Raw genomic sequence first — 19,989 nt, 5'->3', positions numbered from 1 at the left:
CTGAACCGTTGTGTTTTCATTATCATTTGTTTCCATGAATTTTTTCAATTCTTCTATAATTTCCTGGTTGACCCATTCATTCTTTAGAAGGATGCTGTTTAGTCTCCATGCATTTGGGTTCTTTCCAAATTTCCTCTTGTGATTGAGTTCTAGCTTTAGAGCATTGTGGTCTGAGAATATGCAGGGAATGATCCCAATCTTATGATACCGGTTGAGACTTGATTTAGGACCAAGAATGTGATCTATTCTGGAGAATGTTCCATGTGCACTAGAGAAGAATGTGTATTCTGTTGCTTTGGGATGAAATGTTCTGAATATATCTGTGATGTCCATCTGGTCCAGTGTGTCATTTAAGGCCTTGATTTCCTTGTTGATCTTTTGCTTGGATGATCTGTCCATTTCAGTGAGGGGAGTGTTAAAATCCCCTACTATTATTGGATTCTTGTCGATGTGTTTCTTTGATTTTGTTATTAATTGGTTTATATAGTTGGCTGCTCCCACGTTAGGGGCATAGATATTTAAAATTGTTAGATCTTCTTGTTGGACAGTTCCTTTGAGTATGATATAGTGTCCTTCCTCATCTCTTATTGTAGTCTTTGGCTTAAAATCTAATTGATCTGATATAAGGATTGCCACTCCTGCTTTCTTCTGATGTCCATTAGCATGGTAAATTCTTTTCCACCCCCTCACTTTAAACCTGGAGGTGTCTTCGGATTTAAGATGAGTTTCTTGTAGGCAACATATAGATGGGTTTTGTTTTTTTATCCATTCTGATACCCTGTGTCTTTTGATTGGGGCATTTAGCCCATTAACATTCAGGGTAAGTATTGAGAGATATGAATTTAGTGCCATTGTATTGCCTGTAAGGTGACTGTTATTGTATATTGTCTCTGTTTCTTTCTGATCTACTTCTTTTAGGGTCTCTCTCTGCTTAGAGGACCCCTTTCAATATTTCCTGTAGAGCTGGTTTGGTATTTGCGAATTCTTTCAGTTTTTGTTTGTCCTGGAAGCTTTTAATCTCTCCTACTATTTTCAATGATAGCCTAGCTGGATATAGTATTCTTGGCTGCATGTTTTTCTCGTTTAGTACTCTGAATATATCATGCCAGCTCTTTCTGGCCTGCCAGGTCTCTGTGGATAAGTCTGCTGCCAATCTAATATTTTTACCATTGTACGTTACAGACTTCTTTTCCCGGGCTGCTTTCAGGATCTTTCCTTTGTCACTAAGACTTGTCAATTTTACTATTAGGTGTCGGGGTGTGGACCTATTCTTATTGATTTTGAGGGGGGTTCTCTCAACCTCCTGGATTTTGATGCTTGTTCCCTTTGCCATATTGGGGAAATTCTCTCCAATAATTCTCTCCAATATACCTTCTGCTCCCCTCTCTGTTTCCTCTTCTTCTGGAATCCCAATTATTCTAATGTTGTTTCGTCTTATGGTGTCACTTATCTTTTGAATTCTCCCCTCGTGATCCAGTAGCTGTTTGTCCCCCTTTTGCTCAGCTTCTTTATTCTCTGTCATTTGGTCTTCTATATCGCTAATTCTTTCTTCTGCCTCATTTATCCTAATCGTCAGAGCCTCCATTTTTGTTTGCACCTCATTAATAGCTTTTTTGATTTCAACTTGGTTAGATTTTAGTTCTTTTATTTCTCCAGAAAGGGCTTTTATGTCTCCCAAGAGGGTTTCTCTAATATCTTCCATGCCTTTTTCGAGCCCGGCTAGAACCTTGAGAATCGTCATTCTGAACTCTAGATCTGACATATTACCAATGTCTGTATTGATTAGGTCCCTAGCCTTTGGTACTGCCTCTTGTTCTTTTTTTTTTTTTTTTTTTTTTTGTGGTGAATTTTCCGCCTTGTCATTTTTTCCAGATAAGAGTTTATGAAGGAGCAAGTAAAATACTAAAAGGGTGGCAACAACCCCAGGAAAATATGCTTTAGCCAAATCAGAAGAGATCCCTAATCGTGGGGGGGAGAAAGGGGATAAAAATAGGTTCAGAAAGAAAGAAAAAAAATTAAAAAAAGAAAACCAATAAAGAAAAAGTATAAAAAGGAAAAATATATAATAATATATTAGATAAACTAGTTAAAAATGTTGAAAAAGAAAAGGGTAAAAGTTAAAAAAATTTAGCAGAAGAAGAAAAAAAATTGAAAAAGAAAAGAAAAAAAAATTAATTTAACTGCAAGGCTAAAGAATCATGGGGAGAAAGCCATGAGTTCCATGCTTTGCTTTCTCCTCCTCTGGAATTCCGCTGCTCTCCTTGGTATTGAAACTACACTCCTTGGTATGTGAACTTGGTCCTGGCTGGGTTTCTTGCTGATCTTCTGGGGGAGGGGCCTGTTGTAGTGATTCTCAAGCATCTTTGCCCCAGGCGGAATTGCACCGCCCTTACCCGGGGCCGGGCTTAGTAATCCGCTCGGGCTTTCAGGGCTTTTGTTCCCTGAGTGCTTTTTGTAGAGTTCTGGAGGGCGGGAATGAAGGTGGCGGCCTCCCGGTCTCCGGACCGGAGGAGCCGAGAACCCGGGGCCCCACTCCTCAGTGCACCCCCAGAGAATAGCGCCCAATGACTCCCGCCACCCTGGCCTCCGGCCGTGCTCCGAGCTGACCGAGCCTGCGACCGGTTCAAGGTAACCCCGAGCTGAGAGTCACTCCTCGGCTCTGTCTCTGTAGCTGGCTTCCCCGTTCTAATACCTGTGAGCTCTGCGACACTCAGACACCCCCGATCCTTCTGTGACCCTGCGGGACCTGAGACCATGCTGACCCCGCGTGGGCTTCACCCTGGTTAAGCCTCTGGAGCGATGTCCCTCAGCGGAACAGACTTTTAAAAGTCCTCATTTTGTGCTCCGTTGCTCCGCTGCTCGCCGGGAGCCGGCCCCTCCCCCCGCAGTCTATCTTCCCGTCGCTTTGGATTCACTTCTCTGCCAGTCCTACCTTGCAGAAAGTGGTTGATTTTCTGTTTCTAGAGTTGCTGTTCTTCTTCTCTTCGATCTCCCGTTGGATTTGTAGGTGTTTGTAATCTTTAGATAAGCTATCTAGCTGATCTCCCGCTACCTGAAGTAGTCTCAGCCTGCTACTTCTCTGCTATCTTGACTCCTCCCCCCAGAGCCTCCATTTTTGATTGCACCTCATTAATAGCTTTTTTGATTTCAACTTGGTTAGATTTTAGTTCTTTTATTTCTCCAGAAAGGGCTTTTATATCTCCCGAGAGGTTTTCTCTAATATCTTCCATGCCTTTTTCGAGCCCGGCTAGAACCTTGAGAATCGTCATTCTGAACTCTAGATCTGACATATTACCAATGTCTGTATTGATTAGGTCCCTAGCCTTTGGTACTGCCTCTTGTTCTTTTTTTTTTTTTTCTTGTGGTGAATTTTTCCGCCTTGTCATTTTGTCCAGATAAGTGTATATGAAGGAGCAAGTAAAATACTAAAAGGGTGGCAACAACCCCAGGAAAATATGCTTTAGCCAAATCAGAAGAGATCCCAAATCGTGAGGGGGGAGAAAGGGGATAAAAAGAGGTTCAGAAAGAAAAGAAAAAAAAAAAGAAACAATTAAAAAAAGAAAACCAATAAAGAAAAATATAAAAAGGAAAAATATATATATATATATTAGATAAACTAGTTAAAAAACGTTAAAAAAGAAAAGGGTAAAAGTTAAAAAAAATTTAGCAGAAGAAAAAAAATTGAAAAAGAAAAAAAATTAAATTAACTGCAAGGCTAAAGAATCATGGGGAGAAAGCCATGAGTTCTGTGCTTTGCTTTCTCCTCCTCTGGAATTCTGCCTCTCTCCTTGGTATTGAAACTATAACTCCTTGGTAGGTGAACTTGGTCCTGGCTGGGTTTCTTTTTGATCTTCTGGGGGAGGGGCCTGTTGTAGTGATTCTCAAGTGTCTTTGCCCCACGCGGAGTTGCACTGCCCTTACCTGGGCTGGGCTGAGTAATCCTATTGGGTTTGCTTTCGGGAGCTTTTGTCCCTGAGGTCTGAGTAATCAGATCGGGTTTGCTTTCGGGAGCTTTTGTTCCCTGAGCGCTTTCCGTAGAGTCCGGAGGGCGGGAATGAAGATGGCAGCCTCCTGGTCTCCAGCCCGGAGGAGCTGAGAGCCCGGGGCCCCACTCCTCAGTGTGCCCTCAGAGAACAGCTCCCAATGACTCCCGTCACCCTGGCCTCTGGCCGCGCTCCCAGCTGACCAAGTCTGCAACCGGTTCAAGGTAACCCCGAGCTGGGAGCTCACTCCTTGGCTCTGTCCCTGTAGCCGGCTTCCCCATTCTAATACCTGTGAGCTCTGCAACACTCAGACACCCCCGATCCTTCTGTGACCCTGCGGGACCTGAGGCCACGCTGACCCCGCGTGGGCTTCACCCCTGTTAAGCCTCTGAAGCGATGTCCCTCAGCGGAACAGACTTTTAAAAGTCCTCATTTTGTGCTCCGTTGCTCCGCCACTCGCCGGGAGCCAGCCCCTCCCCCCGCGGTCTATCTTCCCGTCGCTTTGGATTCACTTCTCCGCCAGTCCTACCTTTCAGAAAGTGGTTGATTTTCTGTTTCTAGAGTTGCTGTTCTTCTTCTCTTCGATCTCCCGTTGGATTTGTAGGTGTTTGCAATCTTTAGATAAGCTATCTAGCTGATCTCCCGCTACCTGAAGTAGTCTCAGCCTGCTACTTCTCTGCCATCTTGACTCCTCCCCCCATCATCATTATTTATCAAAACATCTAATTCTCGGGAGGAACTAGGTCTAGAAGACCAAAGAGCATTGAAAACCAACTTTAAACATACGGAGGAGATACTTACATAAGTGTTTTAGAAAATTAATTTTTCCTATAACTGAAGAGTGGTCAGTCATATTATAATAGAATTTTTTAGATAGCCAAAATAATATATTAGTAGGATTTTTGAAATCCTGCTGATCTTAGAAATCATCACTTTGCCACTGTAGCTCACGTCACAATCCCTTTGTTATATCCATCAGGGATAGTGATTTTTCCCACGTATTCCTCCTTCCATCTCATTTCTTCTCTTCCCCTATGTAAATTATTTCCACTCAGAAAATGAATAGAAGGTTGGGGGAGCATCCCAAGCTATAATCCAGGGTTTTTATAAAATGTTCAGATCCCATGAGATATTGAGGATTTCGTGTGCATGCAGGGGAGAGGTAGAAAGCACTGAGTGAGCTACGCCTAAATAGTGGTGTCTCTGAAAACACCCAAACAGATTTATCCGTGCTGCTAGGAAACACTGTAGTAGACTAACATGCCTCGGTTTCGCTGAGGTCAGGTACATCATGGATATTATCAGAGTTCCAGGGTTTGTTTTTTCATCAGTTTTCCCTAATCAAATACTTCTGTTCTAAGGGATTGGCTTTGTTTCTTCTTTTGTGTTTATTTCTCTACTGCAGACAGAGAAAGGACTGTCAAAAGTATGGCAAGAACCTGAGCAGAACTCTGGTGAGCATTGGCAAAAGGCTGCCATCCTGCTAGGAAAGCTAAGGAATTTCGAAGTCATATTTCAAGGCATCAGAACCAGGGATCTGGGAGGAGGAGCGGCAGTTGATGACATTGAATTTAAAGACTGCATGACTGGTAAGTTTCTGGAAATCACTTCTTTTTGGAACAACTGTCGTAATCTAGGCATTTTTATCTTTACTTCTCATTTACAAAATGTTCTGCTGACATCTATTTGGTACATGCATACAAAGATGTCGAAAGGCATCATTTCACAATTGTTGAACATCCGTGTAAGGGAAGATAGCTTCTCCCTCCCACAAGTACATAAGCATTTAATTCCTTTCTTCCTTCAGACCATCCCCTGACATGCCCAAGTATTTCCCTTTGCATTTATTTTTCAACACAATGTAAGTGTATTCCTAACATTTACATACATTTATCTAAATTAATTTAAAATGAACCAGTAAAAAAAAAAAAAAATTGGTAGAAAGCCATCACTTAGTGGAAATAGGAGGAATAAATTCAACCCGGACTTGAATTGAGAGCAAGACTTGGGGTATTTAAAATGCTACTTCAGCAAGTGAGCAGCAACTTGAAAAATTTTGCTCTCATTTATCTCACTTCCAAATGTGTGAAGTATAACTGTACTTAGATTTTCTTTACAAAACTACCCAGAAAATGTCAAAAATAATTACAAATACACTGGCAAAGTTCTTTCTGAGACACTATTCCATCTGATTTCCAAAACAGCGCCATGCGAATGACACTGCCAACGAATTCTGCACTGATTCTCTTGGAGGCGAGCTCCTGGGACTGAGAGCTAAACTTGAGTGCTGTTTAATTTTATTATTGCTCTCACATTACAGTATCTTTTCACTGAGTCAGTTCCTAAACGTGATTCAGTATTTGGTGATATTGCCGCATCTGCTCATTTTATGAGCAAGGCAGCTTCAAAGATCCCAGATGATGTAGGTAGTGCAGAGCTCCGGGTCTTCATGTCGAGAATGGGACAGGATTTGGGCGTGGAGATGTTTGGGAGAGGGTGCTGGGCAACAGAAAATGAGTCTCTGGACATACAATCACGAAGATGTATCTTAGAAGATAGGCGTTTGTTCTAGAAGAAAGAGCCTCTTCAGTTCTTCTCTAGTCACCTTCCTAGTAATATGCTGATTTTCCATTATAGTTAGTTCTTCAATCTATAAATGATTCTGGCAACTTAAAAAAAAAATGTCCAGAACTTTTTTTTCTAAGATTTTTGACAGAAAGAAGTTTTTATTGAACAGAAGAGATTCCTTTCCTCTTCAGGGAGGCAGAATGATTATTAGATGGGCTGATTCAGGGAAGATATCCGAGCATTATTTTTCCAACTTTGCCAGTTTTGTGGAGGAGTTTACACTGTTTTTTTTCCCCCCATTCTTATGAAGTCCTGTGAGAATTTACATGATTATAATCATTGCTCAGCCTACTGAGAAATACTTTAATATCTTATGTTTAGTGATAAAGTACTTTTTAGGCCTATAGTTCTTTCCGTGTCTTAGAAATAAAGAGGCAAATCATGACCAGTTGTACTTGAACGTGGTCAGTTGTATATCAAATATGTTTTAGGACAAAGTAGCCATTGCTTTATTAAAAAGCAGTTAAAGCCCAATCTGCTACAGATAATGAAGGTTTTCAAATTACGTTTTAGTTAAGATAGAAGTAAAAAAGCATTATGACAACGTGTGCAAGAATATCTATGAAACTAAAAGACAATGAATATTTTCTCTCCTTGGGTTTTTCTTTATTAAATTGTTTTTGTTTATTTGACAGAGACAGTGAGAGAGGGAACACAAGCAGGGGGAGAGGCTGAGGGAGAGGGAGAAGCAGACTCCCTGCAGGGAGCCTCATGTGGGGCTTGATCCATTGATGCTGGGTTCATGACCCGAGTCAAAGGCAGATGCTTAAGGACTGAGCCACCCAGCCACCACCTGGGTGTCTTCTTAGTTTTAACCTACACGCCAGTAAAATGTTAGTATTACTCAGAATTTGTTACCCTAAGCGCTTGGCACTGTCACCAATTTAGAAGAGAATGGCATTTAACGAAACACCCCAAAATCAGAAAGGCACTATAGAACAGTTGTTAAGAACAAGGAGTCTTGTGACACCTGGGTGGCTCAGTCAATTAAGCATCTGACTCTTGATTTCAGCTCAGGTCATGATCTCAGGGTTGTGAGATTGGGCTCTGTGCTCAGCAGGCGTCTGCTTGAGATTCTCTTTGTTCCCTCTCAGTCACCGACTCTTTCTTTCTCAAAAAGAAAAATTAAAAAAAAAGAACAAGGAGACTTGAGTCTAACTATCTGGGTATGGAATCAGCTTTTCCACTTAGAGTTTGGGTGACTTTATTTTAGTTTGCCTCAGTTTCCTTATCAATAAAATGGGGACGATAACAATAGTACTTCCATCATAACTTCCTGTGAATATTAAATCTGTTAATATATGTGAAGTGCTTAGAAGAGTCTTGACACATAGTAAAATTTGTATGTCACATTTTATTGTTATAGTTGTCACCGTTCCTATTGACCATGACCATGTTCTCAGTTGGTGTTTTATTGCCCTGCACCAGGTAGCCAACTTCAAATCATATGCAAACACATTGTCATAATGTCTGTCATGGAATTGTTGCTGTCAGCCATTTGAGGTAAAGAACTTAAAACATTACATCATGTTTATTTTTCTGTCCCATACTACTGATAGCAAAAGACCATATTTTATGTGATACCATTTATATGAAATATGCATAGCAGGCAGATATGTAAAGACAGAAAGTAGATTAGTGGTTCCATTGGGTTGAAGGAAAAAAGGGCTGAGGAGTAACTATTAAGGAACATGGCATTTCTGTGTAGGATGATGAAATATTCTACATTTTTTATGGCACTTGTTGTACAACTGCATAAATATACAAAAGACATTAAATTGTAAGCAAAATACAGGTGACCTCAAAGGTATGTAAATTCCAAATTAGAACACAATGAAGTTGTTTAAAATATCTATAAAAGCAGGGAGGATTATGGAAACATGGTAGTGATGATGCAGAGTGGTTTTTGGGTTTTCCCAAGTTCTCACATCAAAACAGTCAGAGCACCTAGTTAGCAAAGTCAGTAAATCACAGAAAACATAGACAACAAAATTAAGTGCAAAGGCATCCCTGCAAAATCCAGTATATAAGCAAATAAAATAGGGATAAACCACCAATAGCCACAATTCCTGTTTGTTATTTATGTCTGTAAAGGAGAAGGCAGGAGAATCATGAAGGAGCCAACAGACACTCACTGGGAAACTCAGTCATGTGGTTTAAGAAGGGCAGCTAAAACTGGAGGGCGCTAAAACCTATGGAATGAATGGGTCCAGAGCTCTGTGGGAAGTTCTGTGAGGTTGGAGCCGTTGACACCATGAACTCGCAAGCTTGATCCACCATGATCCCCTTCCATTTCAGTGGTTCCCATTCGGAAACCCAGCGAAGCAAAACATTAACAGACACAGCACTGTATGTAGGTTACTATACACTAATAACCTTTTTCAGGGATTTAACACAAATCCTTTAACTTCCTCCATGTCATTATAGAGCTTCACTTTTCACATTTGCAGAATGGCAGGATCATAATGGACTCTGAGATTTTCCTAGAACTATCTGACAATCCTGGAATCTATGCATATTTTTAAAAGTTTGGAATAATTGGGAACAAAGTTTAAAATTGATGAAAAGTGCATGTGGAAGAAGGTGGAGGATATATATGATTTCCATGTATTTCTATTTCTATTTGGTGGTTATCTACTTTACCTGCAAATAAGAAAGCTATTTGAGCTCCATAGTTACTTTTTATTTTCCATTCAAAAACTTACAACTCAATTATTAGATAATATTTAGTACATGACCAACATAAAGCTGTATGTATTTTTTTATTTCTCTGCATTCTGAATACATCACCGTACTATCTTCAATTTACTGCCAAATCTATTGTATTTTTCTAAAAAGAAAAATAAGGCATAGGCATAGTCTTCAGTCTGTCCAGGAACACATTAAGAAGCATATCTCTTTTTTGGGCAAGTTAACAAGGAAGCAAGTAGCTTATTCATGGAAAAATAAGTGACAGATTAGGAACTCGTTATCTCCTCTTTTAAAATTCATGTTGATTTAAAATGTTGGTTTTTTTAATAAAAATCTTATAAAGTGCAACTACCATCCTATAGAAGAGGGATGTAGGACTGGAATTTATATAGACAGGAATGAAATAGTCCATCATTGTAATTATCAAAGTGTCAATTCTAAATTTAATGGTCACTCATTTTTCAAAGAGAATATTATTTATTAAGGACCATCATTCAGCTGGTACTTACTGTGTTTACTATGAATACTAAGTAGCATTTATGTCAATTGTTGGTAGCCCAGTTCTGCAAAACCATTAGGTGCAAATCCTAGGTTAGAATCTTACAGTCCGCTCTGTGGTTTTAGGCAAGTCACATGATCCTCCTTTGTCTCACATTCCTCAGCTATGAAATAATACTGCTTCCATCTCCGGGAGCTCTTAGGACTAAATCATTTCCTTCATGCAAAGTGCTTTGAGGAATGCGTGAGATATACAGTAAGCCCTGAATATTTGTTAGCTAAAAGTATAAAGGAGCAGCAAGAGCAAAAGACTTGTTAATTGTAGGCATAACACTTTTTATATCACTGTTCAAGATCGGTTCTCTTCTGTTCACTTGTTCAGCAAACATGTATCGATTGCCTGGACTGCAGAAAATTCTGTGCAATGTACTGTGCACATCTCCTCCAAACAGAGCTGAGATGCACATGTTACGCAGTGTTTGGCTTCATTGATTTTCCATTTCCCCTTTCAGTGCCCCTGCCTTGACTCCCAGCACTTCCTCCCCTTCCCCACATGCCCCCTGTGCCTTATATTTCCTGGACTGTTCTGTGAACTGTTTCCAAGAAACTCGCAAGCCTGGTCCCTTAGCCTGGTCCCTTAGGGTGGAAGCCAATAATAGTGTAAGATGTTGCCTTTTCCACTAAAACATCTAGAAGATTCAATTGAATGATGACTAGATTTGAGTTTAGGGAAAAGGAAGGAATAATTTAGGGAGTAGAAAATGCTTCCAGAAGTCAATAAAATCTTCTAAGTAGACAGTAGCACAGTAGCTACTCTGTCTTTCTCTAAATTCATACAGAACAAAATAATCATGCTTCCCAAATAATCCTAAATGTGAAGAGAGGGAAATAGTTTGGGGATAAAATAAGGGAGGCCAGCATCATTATAGTTTTAGCTGTCTGGTGCATTGTCTTCACACATAAACTGAAAAGGCTTACTCTTTCACACCTTTAATTTTTCCCCTCAAAAACTGTATGTATGACTCCTAAGTATCCTTTAAATAGTAATTGATCTGGAGTGAAAAATAGTGGCTTGATGATAATGATTTCAGTGCAGCATTACTCTGGATTCAAATTGAACTGGGGAGATCACAAAACAGTGATTGCTCTATATAAAGTTCACAAATACATAAATCTATAAACAGAAGTCTGTAGAGTTTGCCTTCGAAACTTAACCTTTGTCACTTAGTTCAGATGAAAAGCTGTACTTCTGCTCAACATATGAGTGCTTCAAGTGTTGCTTTTAGATCTCACATAATTTTCTTCTTTTTTTAATTAAAAATTTTTTAAGATTTTATTTATTTGACAGACAGAGATCACAAGTAGGCACAGAGGCAGGCAGAGAGAGGGGCGGGGAAGCAGGCTCCCTACCGAGCAGAGAGCCCGATGTGGGGCTCGATCCCAGGACCATGGGATCACGACAGGAGCTAAAGGCAGAGGCTTTAACCCACTGAGCCACCCAGGCGCCCCTCACATAATTTTCTTTTAAAGTATATGTTGGAGAAAAGAAAAAAAAAAAAAAAAGGATGGCAGTGAGTAAAAAAAAAATAATAGTAATTGAGTATCTCACCCTTATGAAATAATTAAAAGCCACTTATTTTTAATAACTAATGGTTAGATGATTTGTAGCTATGTATAACATAAGGATAGATAAAGAATGAATCCAGATGGATGGATGGATGGAAGGAAGGAAAGAGGGAAGGAGGGAAGGAAGGAAGGAATGACAGGTAGATTAATAGAAACCATTTATTCAGATCTTGGTATGTGTGTGAAAATTCAGATCAGAGCAAGTTTCTGCCTTCATTGAGTTACATTCTGGTGGCAGACGCAGATAATAAACCAAGTAATATGTAATATTGTGTCATGGGGTAATAGATGCCATGAATTATACAGGGAAAAAGCGATGGAGAATCATTACCTTGATTAGAGTGGTAAGAAACAATCTCTTTGAAGGTTACAGTTGAGCAGAGCCTTAAATGAAAGAAGAGGTAACCATGCAAACATCTCAGTGAAGAGTTCTCTGGGCCAGCCAGGCAGATTTATCAGAAGGATAGCACATTGATGGATGAAGGGTAAGGGGATAGCAGTGAGTCTCATCATTCAGAACTTTGTCATCAGAAACGCCTGCTCTGTATTGGGGATCTCCTCACAGCGCCGGAGTTAAACAGGCCGACTGGAATTGGTCTCCCTAGGTTTCAATTTTGCCGCTCCCACTTACTTGCCATGTGACATTGAATACATGCTTATCAACTCTGTTACCTCCGTATCTTTATGGCAGTAAAAATCAGACCTACTTTTATAGATTTAACAAATTAACATATGCTAAGAGGTTTAAACAGAAACTCTTTAACTACTCAATAAATGCTAAACATATGATTATCATCATAATCATCACCATCATATTTAATCTAATCCTCAGTAAAACTCCAGAAAATTGAGGTACCCAGAGGTTGCAATAACTAATACCAGCTAGGTACATTTCCTTACTGATACTTAACAACATAGAACTGTAGCCATTGTTAGCCATAAAAACATGTAGCAGTACTAAAATTGTGATACTCTTTGGTTTTAGTCAAGAGAGGCAACTGATTTTTATTGATTCGAAAATTTTGATTCTTCATCAGTGGAAAAGAGTGGTGATATCAGTTCATGGACTTAGGAACAAAAAATACAATTTTTTTAAACCTATCATTTTTCGTTGTAGATATTATTTACTATTCACAAAATATCCATTTTCATTTGTCTTAATTATGTTCATTTAGCCAACATATAGTACGTTGTTAGTTTTTTTTTTAAGGTTTTTTTTTTTTTAAATTTATTTGACAGACAGAGATCACAAGCAGGCAGAGTGGCAGGCGGGGTGGGGGGCGGGACAGGCTCCCCGCTGAGCAGAGAGCCTGATGTGGGGCTCGATCCCAGGATCATGGGATCATGACCTGAGCCAAAGGCAGAGGCTTTAACCCACTGAGCCACCCAGGTGCTCCACATCATTACTTTTTGATGTAGTGTTCAACAATTCACTAGTTGCGTATAACACCCAATGCTCATCATTTCTTTCCATGTTTCCCAGACCCTTTTGGGTAAGTGGATCCATGTGAAAAGATGTGGTCAGTGCGCTCTGAGAAAGTGAAGCATCACTTGCAGGTTGAAGCATTTACATGCTGGAAGACAACCCTCCGGGTCTCCCTTCTGATGCTGTGGTAGAGGAGGCCTTATTTTCCAGATGTTTCGTCTCCACCTGCCTGGTCTTTCCTGAATTGGTAGAGAAAAGTCCCTCTGCCAATTTATTTTAGATGTGGATAGCAAGTGACCCTCCAGAAACGGTGTTTTTGAAATTTTGGGTTTATTTGTTACGTGTCATATCCCCTATATTACAGAGGGAATATTTTTACAGCTAGAGCTATTACAGAATTGTAGTAAACATATATGAAGTTGTATTTGACACTGGGTTGTCAAATGTATTGAAACAAATACATTTGTTGTCTTCGAGGTTACCTCATGAGGATTGTTGTTGCTTAATTAATGAACAAAAAAGAAATCACAACCCAAGCTGTCAATCCTTTGCAGGTTTTTTTCCAAACTGAAGATGTAAGGGAGAAGGATACCGATCTTTCAGAATCCAATACTCTACGTTAAGAAAGAGCTTTCAGCAACCCTTCTCTAGCCTTGTGGGGAAAGTGGTTAGGAGAAAAAAGTTGACAGTACACAAAATTCAGAGCCAGGGGTTGGAGAGTCCTTGTGGACTCAACCCTCTGCTTTCAGTTGTTGCCAGCTATAGTCTTCGCTTTGCTTTATTGCTTGAATTGATTGGAGACAGGCCTCAGGAGAGAGGCTTCATTGTCACGGTCAACCAATAACATTGTTCTTCAATAAGGCTTAGAGCCAAGTTATTTGCTTCTTGTAAACTCAGGGCATTGATTCTTGTTCTTGGTCCCATGCCCATATTTTTAGAAACAGAACTATGCAGTTGAGATTATTATATCCACAATCAGCTATTTCAAATTAAAAAATTAAAGCCATTATACATCTAATTAGTGTTATATAGAAATCATTTGTTATATTCCTGGGAAATATCAGATATTACTTTATCTTTCAATATAGTTGATAAGATTAGTGTTCCAGTGTCAAAAAAGTCCATACTTAAAGCTATAATTATAATCATATCACAGTGACAAACTAAATATTATAGTTAATGTGATTATTCTTGATTATAATCTAAGCACAATGATATAACTTCATTCATTCATAATATTAAGGAAAGTAATTGCTGAAGCATACCTTTCAGTAAGGATTAAATGCCTTTGAAATACCTGTAAGTTCAAATGAAGGCTACTATAAATTCGAATACTAACATTATCCTCAGTTCGTTTAGTTTCTAATTAGAATTTTTGTTTTAATTACAGTGAATATTTCCACAGTTACCTTGGTTGGGAAGACCATTGCACAAACTATTTGTGACAATATGGAACCTCATTTTTTACTGAACTATGTCTTAATAATTATTTTCTATTCAAAATTAATATTCATATCAACAAAACTTCCATTTTATATTCATGTTATTTTTTAAAAATTTTCCATTACACAGTTGAAAGATGTGTTCTTCAGTCTTGAAACATTAGTAGAAATACATATAACATATATAATCTACAGGTATACTTCACACAAGAAATTATTATCAGTTGGATCAAACATAAAGAAGTAGATTTTAATAAAATTTGCATATATATGTACGTGTACAAATATTAAGCCAAAGCTAGAAACAAACTTACTTATCATATTTGATGAAACACACAAACACATACACACTGAGGCATATGTGAGTTTCTGAAAAACCTCATATTTTGAATAATCACACAAGGAAAGAGCTTGTGAGAAAATAGGATTGGGGCAGGCCATGTGAGGCATAGATAACTAATGTAAATACTACTAATATAAATAATAATATAAACAATAATAATAATGGTAATATTATATATAATAATAATAATAAAGACTAGCACAGTATAAAACAATTTAAAATCCTCATGGAGGAACTTTTCAGAAAATATATTACTGTATCTAAAAAGGGGGTAAGTTGGGAAGCCAGAAATCTTGGTGGAAGGGTGGTTTAAAAAATGTGTGAGGTTGTTTAATAATGGAGACAAGGGGAAAGTGCCCAAAGACTGGAATAACTGTATGATAAAGAAGTACCTGGCAAAAGAAAACATGTGGAGAAGCAGAGTGAACACTGCCTAACACGCATACTGAACAGCCCTGCATTTTCTTGGCTCTCTGGCTCAGCTGTGTTGGTTTCCTTACTTGGTGGCACAAGGCATTATTTTAGTGAAGAGCATCATAGAGGAATTAGCACGACTTCTGTGTTGTAGTGACCTAATTCCCCCCCTGGTCAGTTGCATAAAGTCTTCATTGTTCTACAGAAACATGGATTACCTATGAAATAATCAAGATAGTAGAAGGGACCTAGTACTACTGGACATTCGTGGGTGCCAAGGTCAAACTAGACGTATCCTGTGCATGATTTCTTTTAAGGAGGGGATAAAGATATTTAATACAGAATGGGTTCTTGAAGGATTTGAGCAAAATAAGTCACACAAATTGTCTGGAAAGTTGCCTCAGCAGATTTGGGAAATGCAAAGTTTCAAATTGTTGACTCAAAGGTCAGGAAGGAGCTCAGCAAAAGAAACCAAGTGTGGTTTGGATTTCTTTCCACTAGTTTACTTTTTGGTCTTTGGGTCTTTATACATTCTCATGATAATTTCTGGGAAGTCTCTAGGTTAATTAGGTCTAGTTTAATTGCCAATAGCATTAAACACAAAGTGAGTTGATTTAAGGATAGGAGGCATCTTAGGAAAGCCAAGAGCAGGAACACAGTCCAGCTTCAAGAAGATTCTGAAACCAAGATTGAAGAGGGAACTTGAGCCATGCTTTTTCTGTGCCTCTTGTCTCTTAACTGCATGTCTGCACATCTGTTTCACTCCCTCCCCCTGTGGAACCAGCTTTCTCTGCTTCGCCATGCATAGGCAGAAAACATGAGTACACCTCATGATTTAAGAGCCCTAACAATTGCAGCAGAAACTCATTATATTTCTAAATTCTCTGGTAGAGGACTCTGATTGATCAAGATCAATGATCAGATGACCTTCATCAGAACTGTAGTCCGATGGCAAGGACATACTGTACACCTAAGCCTACTGGGACCCAAGCTCGGTAACCATATGGATGAGAGGGAATCATCAGATGAAGGGAGTGAGGTAAACAATTCTAGTGTGGGTCCATTGACAATGTATTCTTAGGATGTTGTATCATTCACTAAACAAATATTAATATAAGACTTTCTACAAACAAATATTATATGACACAAATGAATCGACTATTTCAGTAGATGGCTAGTCTAATGGCATAGGTAAAAAGCAATGAACTGACCTAGAAGATGCAGTGGGAATAGAACAGTGGTCAAAGGGTGTATAAAAAATTGTGGGGAGATGACAGTTCAGGATGGGTGCTTTTAGGGCTGGTCATTATGTCTACCTTCCAGCTGACAGGAAAAAAAAAAAAAAGGTAGAGAAAGAGGCAAAGAGCATATACTAACTGTCCTTTAAAAGATTCTTTTGCACAGCAATTTCATTTATGACTAATTAGCCCAATTTTGAATCCGTGTTCAAACTATAAAGAAATACAGGCCATATGTTTATTCAAAACTAAGGAAGAAGGTAGCGGAAATTTGTTTAGGGAAAAATAGCCTACCACAGTTTCCTGCTAGGCAACTTCTCAGCCTAAGAACATACAGAATTATGACTTTAAATGTATATTGTCTGGGCATCTGGGTGACTAAGTTGGTTAACCACCCAACTCTTGATTTCGGCTCTGGTCATAATCTCAAGATCCTGGGATCCAGCCCTGAGCCCCAAGACAGGCTCTGTGTTCAGCGGGGAGTTTGCCTGAGAATTTCTCTCTCTCTCCCTCTCCCCTTCCCCCTGCTCATGCTTACACACTCGTGTTCTCTCTGTCTCAAATAATCTAAAATTAAAAACTAAATAAAGGTATATTGTCCCACCCTTCTTCGGAGCACCCAGTTCTTTGCTCTGTTTCTCTGCATGCTCTCTGCTAAGGTGCCTGTGTGTTAACTTTCAATCCTTGGACGTATCCTCCCCCTTCCCAATCTCCATAATGTCCTCTTAACCCTTTCTTAAACTCCCACCTTTTCCATCAAGATTGTTTCCCTTTCCATAATCTTTCCTAATTTAGTAGGTTAGTTGATATAGTGTTTTAATTATATATACTATCAATAATGAGGCTAAATCTTTTTAAACCAGTGTGGTCCTTATTCACATTCACATTTCTTCTTTTGAGACTTGCCCATTAGTTTCCTTGCCAAGATTTTTATTGAGTTGTTTGCTTTCTTATGTTGATTTGGGCATGCTCTTTCTTCACTAACTATATAAACCCTCTATTTTAAGATATATCCTAATACGATTTTCTTGCTTTTCATTGTCATTTCATATTGTTTATAGTACTTTGAGAACATTTCATTCACTTAATTCTGTTCAATTTAATTTAATGAAGGTTTTACTTTATAGGTTTGCTTTTGTCATTAAGAAACACTCTGAGATTAAAATGTGGGTCTCATGTTCTTCTGTTTTTCATCTTTAATTTTAATGCTTATATTTAAATGTCTTTGTGCCATACTTCTCCATCACCATAGAGATTTTTGTTAACTTTAATTATGCTTTATATTTTTTGTTGTTTCTTTTTCCAAAGTGCCCTACCAAGAACAATTCACCATAACATTATTGTTGTTTTCTTTACAATATTCTGGTACATTTTACTTTCCTAATGTTGTGATCTACTATTTTATTTTTTAGTTTGTTGTGCTGTGCACTGGGGGAACACCCTAGTTTCTTTTCAGTTGTTATTTCTTAGTGGTTAATTAGAATTCTCTTTATTGTCTTACTCTGGTGGAAACTAAAACATGGAATTAGGTGATTATCCGTATTATCCAGGACTCATGGGAATTCATTTGGCAGGGTGATGTTTTCATTTTCTTAATTGCTTTAAGTATAAGCATAGTCCAAAGTATTAAAGGTTCTTTTAATCTATACAAAAGCTAAATACCTTAGTTGAACTATTAAAAAAAAAGAAAACCAAAAAGAAATGAAATTAAGAAGTTCACCATTTTATTATTCACTAACTGATCTGCTACTGTTGGTATATTTCGAGATCATCTTTCCAAGACTGTTTTATGCCTAGATATATTTTTATGAGTTGAGTCATTGATTGATTATTATCTCAGTATATATTAAATATCATAACCTTAAAATAATATCTCTACCCAAGCCTCCTTCCAGACCAATTAAACTGTTATCTCTGGGTGTGCGGTTCTGGCATGCATAATTTTTCAAGCCTTATGTAATTCTAACATGTAGCCCTTATTACACATATGAAACAGTATCTCAAATTATATTTTCAGTTTAATATTAGAATAAAGTGATCCCCCAGGTTACTATACACAAATTAAGAGCATTATCTACACTTTGGAAATTTTTTTTTTTAAGATTTTATTTATTTATTTGACAGACAGAGATCACAAGTAGGCAGAGAGGCAGGCAGAGAGAGAGAGGAAGGGAAGCAGGCTCCCTGCTGAGCAGAGAGCCCGATGCGGGGCTCGATCCCAGGACCCTGAGACCATGACCTGAGCCGAAGGCAGAGGCTTAACCCACTAAGCCACCCAGGCGCCCCTACACTTTGGAAATTTTTTATGTGCACTTTTCTGCTGGAGAAAATCACTGGCCTGCATTTTATGATAATCATCCTCTGGAATTTATTTTTATTGTAGTGCAGTTGATGGTACTAAATAATGTTATTTAGCTTGGTCAGTTTTTTGTACTTGATATAAATAGAGTTACACTATAAAATAATGTGCATTTTTGGTGACTTGCTTCTTTTCTAGTTGTATGGTTGTGAAGTTCTTCACTAGGCATAGAACTGTGACATTAATTTTATCAGTTGTTTCATATAGTCATGGGCGATTATTTCTTAGCTCAAAATAATTTGATTCAGGGGGTCCCTGGGTGGCTCAGTCAGTTAAGCTTCTGCCTTTGGCTCAGGTCCTGATCTCTAGGTCCTGGGATGGAGCCAGTGTAGGCTCCTAGCTCAGCAGGGAGTCTGCTTCTCCCTTTCCCTCTGCCCCTCCGCCCACTTATGCTTTCTCATGTGCTCACCATCTCTCTCTCTCAGATAAATAAATAAAATCTTTTTAAAAAATTTGATCCTATTTCTAAAACTTGCTTTTAGAGAATTCAGTGCTAAAAAGCCTCATTCATATAAGATTGTGATAATTGCTAAGATGGGAGTTTTGTCATAGCATTTTCTCTCAAGTGTTTGAACGGGATTATGTGTCAAAATAGGTTGTAAATTAAAAACTACTGTATAAAAAAAAACTACTGTGTAATTAAAATTTATTTTTTGACCCAGCTTCAGAAAATTAAGTCACTCCTCAGATTTTGGAAGCAACAAATTAGAAACCACCCGACTTACAAAAATATTTATTACAGTACAGTTGGTAGAATCATTCATTCTCTCAGTTTCTGGGAACAATATCCAAGAATTATTTACGTATCAAGACTTAGAGAATCACCGCTAATAAATCTTTTTATGCTTCCAATTCAAGGCTCCTTGTTTAACTCAATATACTCCTAAAGATGTGGAAAATTTGAGGGGCGCCTGGGCGGCTCAGTGGGTTAAGCTGCTGCCTTCGGCTCAGGTCATGATCTCAGAGTCCTGGGATCGAGCCCCGCATCGGGCTCTCTGCTCAGCAGGGAGCCTGCTTCCTCCTCTCTCTGCCTGCCTCTCTGCCTGCTTGTGATCTCTCTGTCAAATAAATAAATAAAATCTTTAAAAAAAAAAAAAAAAAGATGTGGAAAATTTGAAACATGAATAATTTTAATATAGCTTTGTCAATTACTTTTTGATAAAATAAGTTAATGTGATTTTAACTTATTCATACATGATTCAGACATACTTATGTCTAACCTTTGGAGATGCGGACTTAGTTCACTTACTGATTTGAAATGTCTGCCACAGTTCTCATAGTCAAAATGGCAGATTAAATCAGGTTTACCTGTCATTATAATAAGCCTGTCTTTTTTAAAAT

The 19,989-nt window shown here is 38.5% G+C and overlaps 1 protein-coding gene across 3 annotated transcripts in view; it reads left to right on the top strand.

Annotated features, from left to right (window-relative positions):
• Positions 1-19,989, top strand: part of MALRD1 (MAM and LDL receptor class A domain containing 1) — a 763,597-nt gene that overhangs the window by 496,200 nt on the left and 247,408 nt on the right. For all 3 annotated transcript variants that reach the window (XM_047742658.1, XM_047742656.1, XM_047742657.1), the window contains one exon: positions 5,389-5,572. In XM_047742658.1, coding sequence (XP_047598614.1) covers positions 5,389-5,572 — 184 coding nt within the window. The remainder of the gene's footprint in view (positions 1-5,388; positions 5,573-19,989) is intronic.

This window comes from Lutra lutra, chromosome 8, assembly GCF_902655055.1.
Source record: "Lutra lutra chromosome 8, mLutLut1.2, whole genome shotgun sequence".
In the NCBI taxonomy this organism is placed as follows: domain Eukaryota; kingdom Metazoa; phylum Chordata; class Mammalia; order Carnivora; family Mustelidae; genus Lutra; species Lutra lutra.
This window is presented reverse-complemented; position numbering and strand designations above follow the sequence as displayed.